The sequence below is a fragment of the Bison bison genome, unplaced genomic scaffold (genome assembly GCF_000754665.1).
Source record: "Bison bison bison isolate TAMUID 2011002044 unplaced genomic scaffold, Bison_UMD1.0 scf7180017864489, whole genome shotgun sequence".
Taxonomy (NCBI): Eukaryota; Metazoa; Chordata; class Mammalia; order Artiodactyla; family Bovidae; genus Bison; species Bison bison.
This window is the reverse complement of record NW_011495048.1, coordinates 2,535,782-2,547,864: the sequence shown is the minus strand read 5'-3', so window position 1 is coordinate 2,547,864 and position 12,083 is coordinate 2,535,782. Positions and strand designations below refer to the sequence as shown.

The 12,083-nt window shown below is 43.1% G+C and overlaps 2 protein-coding genes across 4 annotated transcripts in view; one reads left to right on the top strand and one right to left on the bottom strand.

The window, feature by feature from the left end:
- Nucleotides 1-12,083, top strand: part of CTNNA2 (catenin (cadherin-associated protein), alpha 2) — a 1,195,405-nt gene that overhangs the window by 765,957 nt on the left and 417,365 nt on the right. The gene's annotated exons all lie outside the window — the stretch shown is intronic.
- The window catches only part of LRRTM1 (leucine rich repeat transmembrane neuronal 1), a 5,814-nt gene continuing 2,555 nt past the window's right edge, over nucleotides 8,825-12,083 (bottom strand). Inside the window, exon 3 of the mRNA XM_010863336.1 lies at nucleotides 8,825-8,867. Coding sequence (XP_010861638.1) covers nucleotides 8,825-8,867 — 43 coding nt within the window. The remainder of the gene's footprint in view (nucleotides 8,868-12,083) is intronic.

The window sequence follows — 12,083 nt, the reverse complement described above, 5'->3', positions numbered from 1 at the left end:
CATTCCTAACTTTACCTGTTGATAAGAAACAGCAGTAGAGAATGTCCTGGAAATCAACCTTACTTGCCTCCAGATCCTGCCTAGCAGAGAAGAGAACTAGAAGAAATGCCCCAAGTTACTACTACAAACAAGAAGGGAAAAGCCAGGCAGGCGGCCCTGACTTGCCCAAAGGCGAGAAGCAAAGTAGCAAACCTGGAACTTGGATTCTACATATTAACACATGAGCTTCTCTTCCAGAAGAGTATCCACCCTAGACACGTCCTTCTTTTGTTACACTTACTTGAGCAGCATCACTCTGTGGCTGTTAGTACACAGAGAAAAAATATCTTTAAATAAACACCAGCACATCTGTTATGGCCAAAGATGTATGCTTAGTGTCTCAGGGGCCGGTATGATTTAATATTGTGCTGTGCTTAGTCACTCAGTCGTGTCTGACTCTTTGTGACCCTATGGACTGTAGCCCGCCAGGCTCCTCTGTCTGTGGGTATTCTCCAGGCAAGTAAACTGGAGCGGGTTGCCATGCCCTCCTCCGGGGGATCTTCCCAACCCAGGGATAGAACCCAGCTCTCCCTCATTGCAGGCAGATTCTTTACTGTCTGAGCCACCAGGGAAGCCCATGATTTAATATTGCCGATGTTAAATAAGAGTCTGGGAGCTGGATCACAATCACAGGCTGTGGGATCGCTTTCCACCTTCAGGAATTGACTACAGACAGCAAATAGCTCAGATGTGGGAATAAGTTTTGCTGTAATGCCAAAGACCCACATGAGTGATGTTTCCTTGAACTGGCCACCAGGCTTTGGTTTGTGTGGAAGGAGAAGATGGGACCACACCTGCATGGATATATGGATGTCAGGCACACACGCACTCTCATATTCTAGTGTGGGCTACATTCACGAGGGTACCTGATATCAGTGGCAAAGTCAAGCCAATGAAGAACCAGAAAGAGTCAAACGTTGTATCAACGCTAAGGCCTGAGAAAATTTCAGAGCTGTGAAGGGAGAAGCATGTGTTTCTACTCCTTGACTTCTCACTCTGCCTCCTTTACTTCTCTGTCCGGACCCAGTGCTTTCAGGAACTTAGATTTTTGGATAATACCCTATCACAGAAGGAAATGGGGGCAGTGTGGCTCTGAACCCTGTTGGACTGAGCCCCGCCCCCGGCTGTGTGACGTTGTTTTATTGGGTTAGCCAAAAAGTTCTTTCGGGTTTTTCTGCACCATCTTACAGAAAAACCCAAACAAACTTTTTGGCCAACATGATATTTATCTGTTCTTAAAACAAGCAAACCCAGAACCCACTTATCTAGCACCTACCATATACCAGGCACTGTTCTGAGCACTTTACAAAGAATATCTCATTTAATTTTCAATAATAACCTATTTAATTCTAACATCCCTATTTTCATTTTATAGATGAAGGGATTGAGTATCAAAAAGGTTAAGTATTAATCAGTTGCCAAAGTCACTCAGCCAGAATTGAAGCCAAGCCCTGTGTCTCCAGAGTCAGTGCTTGTCCCCTCCCCCATCCCCATTAAGGTAAGTGACGCTGGGCAAGTCACTGAACATCTCTAAATGTCAGTTTACCTATCTGCAAAATTGAATGCTTCTCTGGACAAAGGCTTCCCTGGTGGCTCAATGGTAAAGAATCCGCCTGCAATGCAGGAGATCTGGGTTTGATTCCTGGGTCAGGAAGATCCCCTGGAAAAGGGAATGGCAACCCACTCCAGGATTCTTGCATGGACAAATGAGCCTGGCGGGCTATAGTCCATGAGGTCACAAAGAGTCGGATATGACTGGGGGACTAACACTTTCACTTTAAATGAGAAAATGTTAAAGATTTAGCAGGTTGCCAGGCATCTGGTAAATACAATATGTAATAAACACTCCTCTTGGGGGGCGGGGCAGGAGGGTGGTGGTTGCCTTTCACAGATGGATCAGGTTGAAGTGGAAGCTTCTCTTTCACATACTCATCATGTGTCTGGTGGACCTAGACTCAGCACTGTCTTCTTCCTAATGCCTCATCTTCAAGTTAAATTGGTCTCTTGTTCACTCAACAAAAATTTACTTAATCCCTGAACAAGAAATGCTGTGTCACTTTGAATGAACTAACCAATTCAGTTAGAACTAAAAAAACTGAGCGATGTGTTACCTTTAGTTTCATTTCCATTATTAAAATTTCTCCCCTTCTTCCTTACAGCATGTTTGCTCTTTTCTCTTTGTACCTTTTACAATTTTTGAAATAGTGTGCAAAAAAGAATCAATATGAGAAACTCAGATAAAAATGACCTGGACAGAAAGCAAGAGTGAGGCTGAATTCCAAGAAGGACCATTATTTTTAGAATAAAGCACATGCACGCACACACAGACTCAGTTGCAGGGAAATATAGATTTCACGGCAAATGCAATCACCATGGAGCAGACAGTGAGACGAAATCACAGAGTGAGTGGTTGTCCTGCAGCTGAGGGACAAATGACAGGATTGCCTTGGCCAGCTGAAGACAGATTGTCGCATTGTTCCATTAATTGTGTAGAGCTTGGCTTTTCCAGACCTTTCTGTGGCAGACTAATCCAGCTCTCACTTGCCACTGACTGAGCTGTCTCACTTTTATCCAAGGCTGCCTACAGTATCTCTGAGAGGTCCCCGCCGCACAGAGTTTGCAATCCAGAGAACGCTTAATTGAAGATAAACACACACTGATGGTGGACATTTAGTAATAAAAAAAAAGGGGGGGGCATTGGTTTAAGGAGATAAATATGCTGGAAGATTCAATATTTATCCTGGCTTTATTTTAAGTCCTATAAATTGTTGGCAAATCTGGTCTTACATATGAGCAACTGCCTGCATTGTTTCATTTGAGAGGAACAAGAAACGATCTCCTGTCCAAATACACATCACCAAGGTGCCTCAGTACCTGCAATTCTAGCATTAGAACAATGTTTCTTATTGCCCTAAAAGATCTTTTTTAAGCTGCAGGAATTTCTAGGCAAAACTGGTATCATCGTCCATCTATCCATTTTCTACTGGCATTTAGTTTACACATTCTCTAAAGAGTTGCTGATAAAAGAGTTAATGGCAGTGGGCTGAGTGGAAAGGGAACATTTTGATGTTTGGGGATATTTGGGAAAAGTTGGCATCTATTTGGAATTCTCTGAGGTATCATGAAAGCTTCTATGAAAATGAAAAGAGTGTCAGGCTAGGAGGAGAGGGGAAGTTAAGAACCAAAGGGCAGTACCAAGCCCGTGATACCAAACTTTGTCATTGTCAGGCTCCCAGACCCCGGCTAGAGAATGAGAGCGTATAGGAGTATGAGTGTGGTGTGTTCTCCAGGACTCCTGCTAGAAGACTTACTGACTTTAGTATTTTGAGCAAGGTCAGCCCTGCCTCATCACAACCAAGCAGAGGAGGAAAGGGAAATGATAGAGGTAGGAGGGCACAGAATTTAGAAGATGCAATTCCAGGTGCTAGGCTTTGACTTTCGGCAAGCTTCTTAACCTTTCCTGATCTGAGTCTTCTTGTCTAAATGATGGCACAAGGTTGTGTCTGCCTTTTGTGCTTATTGGGAGAATTAAAATAAATAAAAGAGTACTCAGTAAACTATGCGCAGAAGGCAATGGCAACCCACTCCAGTACTCTTGCCTGGAAAATCCCATGGACGGAGGAGCCTGGTAAGCTGCAGTCCATGGGGTCTCGAAGAGACTGAGCGACTTCACTTTCACTTTTCACTTTCATGCATTGGAAGGAAATGGCACCCCACTCCAGTGTTCTTGCCTGGAGAATCCCAGGGACGGAAGAGCCTGGTGGGCTACCATCTATGGGGTCGCACAGAGTCGGACACGACTGAAGTGACTTAGGAGCAGCAGTAAACTATGGAGTACTCAGAAACAAAAGACAAGCCCATCTAAGCGAATACCTCTTTCTCACAATCAGCTCCATCAGGGGGAGTCAGTGAGGCCAGGGCCTCCTCACTTAACAGTGACCCCCATCTGGCCCTGCTGCCACCAGCTCACCGTGGTTTCTTACAGAGCTCTAGTCAGACCTGTGAATCTCACTGCTGAGCTACAAATGTGGCAATTCTTGTGATCCTCTAGCTCGATGTTTCTCAACCTTGGCTGAATTTCACAATGCCCTGGGAAATTTTGAAATATTTCCTCATCAAGACCACACTCCGGATCAATTAAACCTGAATCTCTGGGGGAGGGACCTAGGCATTACTATTTATTAATGCCCTCAAGTGGTTTCAGTGTGCCGCCAGGGTTGAGAAGCATTTTCCTAGCTGAGCAAAAGAAAGAAAGATGCAGCTAGAAATTTTTTTTTTTTTCTTGTAAAGCAAGGAGAAAAATGGCTTCCCAACAAGACTTTGAGAAGAGGCAACGAGCCAACCCAGTAGATCAGAATAAAGAAAGAAATTAAAAGGAGTTTTGAAGTAGGGTTGGTGTATCACAACTACATACAATGATTATTTGATCAACATAAAACACAAATCTTGAAACTCCCTTCTTGCTCTCTTTTTTTCCTCTCTCTTCCCCTCTCCACCTGCCACAACTTTGACTTTTATTTTTCCCTGATCTCTCCCTTTCTCCATCCCTCCTCCTTCCTCTAATTTTATTAAATGACTCTGAATTCCTAGTATTAACTATAGCTGCTTACTCAAATCTACTAAGTTATTCCCAGGGTCCTGTACTTCTTCCCTGCCGCCACCCTGGCCTACCCCCACAACAGCGGTGTTCTTCAGCCTTTTTGCTGGTCCTGCTTCAGCGCAGACCCCTGTGTCTCCCCTTCTCATGCGTGGGTGAGTGTGAGTGCCTGCCTCCTCTCTGGGGTTTCCTTTCATCTTCCCGCACGTTCTAAAAGCCCTATTTTCCACCCACACATGCCTGCACTTTCTCATCTGTTTTCCGGTGTTCCCACCTCCCCCTCTGAAGCCCCACGTCTTTGTAATTTTTTATCTACTTTTTCTCATTCGGATGCAGGCAAGCCTGATGAATCAGAATATCTGGGGAATGAGAGTTCAGGGGAATTTTAATTTTCTGGTTAAGTGGTACTAGCTTGAAAACTACTTTTGTTATGTTTTATTGTTTGGGGAAAATGATAAAATAGAAGCCCAGAACCAGAAGGGTCCTAAGGGAATACCTGAAGGCAAAGAGAGAGGCTCACTGCAATTAAGATGAGAACAACGTGGACTCAAGGCCTGTGAGTACCAGCAACAAGTCTAAAGATCATCTCTCCTGACTTCAAGACTGGGTTTCTCCCAGAACACACTCTTGACTTGGCCTGCAGAACTTTTGATTAACCAGGACCTATCGAAAGTAAATTACATTTGGGGGGACTTTCCTAGTGATCCACTGGTTAAGATTACATGCTTCCAAAGCAGGGGAGTGTGAGTTCATCCCTAGCTAGAGAACTAAGATCCCACATGCCACGGGGCATGGCCAATAAGTAAATAAGTAAATTATACTTTTAAGTCAACTCTCTAGTTCTCCTAATGCCATAGGCCTATGAACTTCACTCATCAGTGTGGCCCACCTGGCCCCAAATGCCTTTCAGTCTGTGATGCTTGAATCTCTAGATCCTCATGCTTCTAGGTTCTGAGACCAGGTCTCTGATTAATAGGTCCACCACTCACTAGGCTAAGCACGTTGATTTTTTTTTTTCATAAACTTTTTATTTTGTATTGGAGTATAGCCAGTTAACAATGTTGTGATAGTTTCAGGTGAAGGGCAAAGGGACTTGGCCATACATATACATGTATCCATTCTCCCCCAAAGTCCCCTCCCATCCAGGCTACTACATAACATTGAGCAAGGTTCCATGTAAGCCCCTTGATCTTTAAAGTGAAAGCCTACTTATACCTCGGAGACATTCCAGGGTTGGTTGGAGCAGGGAAAAAGCCCAGGCAGAGGGGCTGAATTTATTCAGACTGCAGAACTCCTCCTGGAAGGAATATCAAGTGTCTCATTTTCCCTCTTGTTAATTAAATATCCACTGTTAACTTGACATTTTTTTTCTTGTTTCCTAAATGAAGTCTTACCAGAGAAAAAGTGGGTCAGTGGAGGGCTCTGACAAGTTTTGTCCCAGTTAATTTAAGTTTTGCCATATGTTCTTTGAGAAGCATGTGCTAACTACAGGTCCTTGTGCTGATTAGCAACCAACCTGAGGGGTTTTCATTTAGATTTCCAGTTCTTTCTCAAGAGAGAGCAAGATGAGAAGGCAATAGATCTAGGTGAACCACCCCAAGCAAAGCTGTAATGCAACATAATGGTGTTGATGGCATTGTTGCTCTATACCAGGCAGCAGAGTTTCTCAACTTCAGGCACCCTTGACGTTTTAGGGTAAATGGTTCTCTGTTAAAAAGGAACTTCCTCTATACTGTAGAGTATTCAGCAGGATCCATGACTTGTACTCATTAAAGGCTGGTAGCATCCAACCCCCCTGCATGAAAATCACAAATGTTTCCAGACATTATATTAATTGGGTGGCAGATTTGCTCCTGATTGAGAACCACCACCTTCGAGACATAGTCCATGTAATGACCAAGAAGAGAAGGTGGATAAACCCCCAATAATAATATACAGATACTGGATACGTGCTACACTTTAGTGTCTCTGAGTCCAAAGTCATCTGGTTAATGGCTAGACAGGGTGATTAACTGAATTTTCTGCTCCTGGAAGCCTGTGAGAAGTTTCCTCTGTTGACAGAGTCCTGCATGACCTGATAACCAGAGGCCAGAGCAATCAAAGTCAGGGTGAAAATTCCTGGAGGCGAGCATTGCACCCGTGTCATCTACCAAGAATATGGTGAGCATGTACCCTAGCCCAGGCCAGTCCTAGGGTCTTTGCTGGCTAGAGGAGTAGAGAAGGCACCCATTCAAGGAAATTAGAAAGAGGCTATAGTTGAAAGTCTGACCTTTCATAATGGGATTATCTGGTGGCTCAGTGGTAAAGAATCTGCCTGCCAATGCAGGAAACACAGGTTCAGTCCCTGGGTTGAGAAGATTCCCTGGAGAAGGAAATGGCAACGCGCTCCAGTATTCTTGCCTGGGAAATCCCATGGACAGAGGAGCCTGGCAGGACATAGTCCTTAAGGTTGCAAAAGAGTTAGACACAACTTAGTGACTAAACAACAACAATCACAACATAGGTGAAAGGCCACCAGAGTGAATGCCCTGTGCTTCCAGTTACTGGCTGGGTGACTTTCCACAAAAGCACTCAACCTCTCTAAGCCTTAGGTTCCTAATGTAAAAATAAGGTCCAGATAAAGATTCTTATACCAAGTAGCCACTCAGTAAGTGTTTTTCCTCCATCTCATTTACAACTTCAACTCAGCATTAAGGATAATAGTAATAGTAATAGTTATAGTCAGGCTTTTGTTTTGAGTATAATTCCAGAAACGGCATTCAATTGAGGAAGGCCAGGAAATGGGACCCAGTTACAGAATTTTGCCTCCTAGAATCCCTGGAAAAAAGTCAGAGTAGAGCATTTATTAATGTAGAAATGTTTTGCAACCCTGAGGTGGAACTTTTGAGTTAGGTACATATTCTCAGAAGAATGCTTTGCTGGCTTTTACCACTAGGTAGCAGGCGTACACTCTCCTATGGCACTGGCATGAGGAGCCCAGAAGATTCCCCAGTCTGCAAAGCCTCTATCAGCTCATTAACTAATGCCTGAAAATACCATCAGCCACCTCAGCCCTTTACACGTTGTGATTGATTTTATCAGATCCTTTCCTGAGTTAAAGTTTGATCATGGAAGAAGAAAGTAGGAAGAAGAAAGTAGGAGTATAATTAATGCTGCGGGATATAGTTATATAATGTGATCATGTGTATGTGATCATACATGTGGATATATATATATAAAAATATGACAATGTAATATGTATATGTGGCTATTTTGTGTCATGTTATGTCATTTACATATAAGTATGCATGTGTGTGGGCTTCCCAGGTAGCACTAGTGGTAAAAAAAAAAAAAAAACACCCACCTGCCAGTGTAGGAGACAAAAGAGATACCAGTTCCATCCCTGGGTGGAGAAGATCCCCTGGAGGAGGGCACAGCAACCCACTCCAGTATTTTTTATTTTTGCCTGGAGAATCCCATGGACAGAGGAGCCTGGCGGGCTACGGTCCATAGCGTTGCAAAGAGTCAGACACGACTGAAGCAACTTAGCACGCACATGTATATGTGTATCCCTAAACTTTTCCCAGAATATACGTCAGGCACCTGTGTAATAGTCATATTCCAGTTAATTCCTTGCTATTTAGCATTCCATCCACAGCAAGCCCAAATCAACCAACAGCAACCATCTATCTAGAGGAAATAACTGATGCTTATTTTGACTCCCCCCAAAACATTATAATACCCATTTTCCAAAAGAGATGTAAATTCTGGTCTCTTAGTAATGCTGTGTGTGAGAAGGGTATCTGATGCCTTTCATTTTCCCAGGGTGTGTGATCCACCAGTGCCCTCTTCTCTAATGCATGGCTGCGCCAGACAGAACATAAACTGAACTTGCTGACAGGTTGGTGACTACAGCCCAGGAACATAGGAAGCCTCTAAACCTTCCAGCGATCTGTGTGCAGTTGCTCCGGAAACGTGGGAGAAGTAACAAGTGGTGTCTGCCCCTCTAAAGACCTACACGTACTCATGAGTGTGTTGTTTAATACTAAGTCTCCTTCCTGAAGGCAGAGAGGAAGGTGAGGCATGCTTAGACTTTGAAGAGCTTCAGAGAATATTGAAAAAAGGATTTTAAAAGTTTCCTTTCACCAGAATAACCTTTCTCTGTGATGGCAACCTTGCAGTCTTGAGAACCTGAACTACCTGGTGGTTTCAACTCTCAGAGCTGGAGTCTGAGTCCCAAGGGCTGCCTTTCCTGGGAGTGAAGGCCAGAGAAAGGGGTTCATTTAACCTGCTCCCTCTGGTAGCACTTAAAAAAAAAACCTACCAGGGCTAAGACTGGTCTGAGAGTGTCATTTGTCATTTCAAAAGACTTTTTTTTTTCCATATATAAATATTCAAGAAACCTCTATACCAGGGCTGAACTTTAATCAGCTGGGAAGGTAGTGCAAATGGAGGGTTAATCCATCACAATGCCCAGGAAGAGACGTGAATCGTGGCTTTAAATTCTTTCCAGACAACACAGGACAATGAGATTAGCACCCTCTGTGGGAAGAACAACAACCAAAAACAAGGTGCTACACCTTTAAAAATCAGATTCTCTTTTAAATGCTCAGTAGTTTCCTTAGAGGGGGTCAGAGCAAGTTTGGTGAAGCTTAAAGATCAATTAATTTAAGAAAGAAAAGATTTCAAGTGTCATAAAACCTTAGTTAAAACTATCAGATTTGCCTCATTCTTGCCTCCCCCGTCCCACTTCTATTCTCCAAAGCAAGAAATGCAGGAGCATGAAACAGAATGAGCTGAATTCCTCTGTTTGTGTAGAAAACACATTTGCTTGCCTACAAAGACACAACGCAGACACACAGGCACACATGCACACACACACACACACACACACAAAGTAAGAACATAGCTTTGTATGACCATCGTTAGTTCTCCAGGTCTCAGAGTAGACAGTCCTCTCTTCAACAGTATTTCATTAGATTTATATGGACTTCAGATCTTCTGTATACGTGGTGTTTAGTCATATGGGGAGGAGTGGGGGTGTCAGCAGCATACAACAAAGCATGACTATTCTCTCATTTTTTCTCATGGCCACATTTTAAAAAGAAGAATGAAGGGGACAAAAAAGTCTTCGGGATAGGAGATTCTCCAGTCTCCAGTATACACATTTCTAGGGGTTGGGGTGGATCTCTGCCTCTGCTGTTTTCCAGAAAGGCTCTGCTTCTGGAAGCTTTCCCTACAAGCACACCAACAGGGCCCTTAATGCACCAAGCCAGAGCAGCTTTTGGCACTGGATCCCAGTAGGCTTCTTAGGAGGAGATTAAATCAGTGGAATCCAAGGATTGACTCCTACAGTTGCACAATTGGGGGATTTTTTTTTTTTATTCCCAGAAAAATCAGTTGTCTTCTAAAGGTCTTTTCAGTGGAATTTCATTATAGATGTCCCTGGAACCCCTGCCCTCCAAGATGGTATTTACAGTGGCATCCCCAAATGATCATAAAGACTGAATCCAAAACGCCCTCCTTGAAGTTATCAAGGCACCTCTCTTCTAGAACATTAGTAATCTAAATGGGTGCTGTATGCATGGTATATATCATAAAGTCATGTTTTAATTATAAACAAAATAAAATGAGGTCTCCTGATCAGAAAGAATGAGCTTATGGCATGCATGTGTGTGTGTGTGTGTATATGTATATATATATGTAAGGAGCTATCTAACAAAGCTTAACATCTTAGAGACATTTGCAAAATATTTCTCTTGAAAGAGCTTCTTAGTCTCTTAGAAGCAGTATTCTTAGACACAGTAATTTCTCCATAGGTAGAAGAGAAATCTACCTTCAGTCCTCAGCTTAAGTAAACCTCCTGGTGATGCCATTCTGCATTTCAAACAGCTGACTTTGCCTCTTTAGATGGGTGACTGGAGGCATTTGCATTTGGGGAGAAGGTGGTGTATATTTTCTCCCCCCAATCCCTCTTCATGCTATTCCGACTTCTCTCTCTCTCAAAAGAAAAGGGAAAATACAAAGATGCCTGTCTGCAGGATCATTCAGAGAGGTTAAGTACCTGAGTTTGAGGAAGACTTTTAGACTCCAGACAATATTAGTTTGCCAGCTTTCACTCGTGACAGTTTATTTCAATCATACATTTACTTAAATTGCTAGCTAGTGAAAGACCCCTCCCATCCACCACACCTCCTCCCCTTTTCCTGCCCTGCACCCACCACCTGGTACCACTCTTAAGTTTAGTTCAATAAACAACCTACATCTCTATGGACCTAGAAACCTATGAAGGTTGGCAAGGGGCAGTCATTGACCCCAACACAGAAAAAAACTAAAACATCACAGGGAAAGCAAGCGTTACACAACAGGGTTAGCTGAAGAGAGGCAGCTTTTCTATACTGGGTTAACAAATTATTCCCATCTCAGTAATATTGGAAGGTAGGCTCAAAAGCTCATCTTTCCCACCCCCATCACTTCCATATGAGCCTGCCTGTAAAGTCTCCTGCTTCAGGCAGCACCCAGGTAGACATTCAGCCCGAGGTAGGCTCTTTCAGTGTTCCCCACAGCAGCTAGGAGTGTGTTGTCCCCATGAGAGCCTCAGCCTGCTGCAGTCTTAGCAATATGCTCCAGGAAGCACAGCTTTCATCACCAAGCATTTGGATTCTGCCTTATTTCCCTGAGTCAAACCACAAGAGAGCAGGAGCTGAGGGTCTTTCACTTGGAAGAGTATGGAAAAGGGGCACAAATGCTACCAAGACTGGTGAATCAAAGGCATAGAAGAACAGAGGCATTTGGGGGTGAGGTTTTGAATTGATTAGAAAGATGCTTTGTATTAAGTGCAAAAACGTTTCTTGTTCATAGGAAAAACTGGCAACTGCCTTTTAAAAAGCATTTGCAATGATCTCTGCCTTCAAGGCTGATCAAGGATGCTCAGTCCTCAGTTCGCCTTTCCCTTGCTTTAAAGTGGCTAAATTACACTGTGCTCCCCCAAACATAATATAGAGGGTCTGACTTTTTTCAGTCCTTAATCATGTGGGGTACATCCACCTGATAAGCTGTTTGTCCTTCTTAATGTCTCAAAATGAGCCTGGCTACTTTGCTCTTGAATTTCTGGATTTTCCCTCTGGTCACTAGATCACCCCTACACACACACCCATGCACACACCCACCCACACACACACACAGAGGTAGGAAATTGTAACTATTACTTCTCTTAACACAGGTAACAATTCATTTAGGTTACACCAGTCTGTAAAAACTGTAAATGCTATTTTATTTTAAACATTTTAAGTTTACAAAAAAAAAAAAAAAAATCAATGATTGGTACCTTTTTACACTCTCAGATTCCTGAATATGGACAGATCTTCAAAGGGAGGAAGGAGTTTTCATATGAAATTTTAAGATAGACTGTCCTGAAGGTTGTGGGGTGGGGTTTTGTTGTGTTTGATCTCATTTTTTTTTTTTTTTT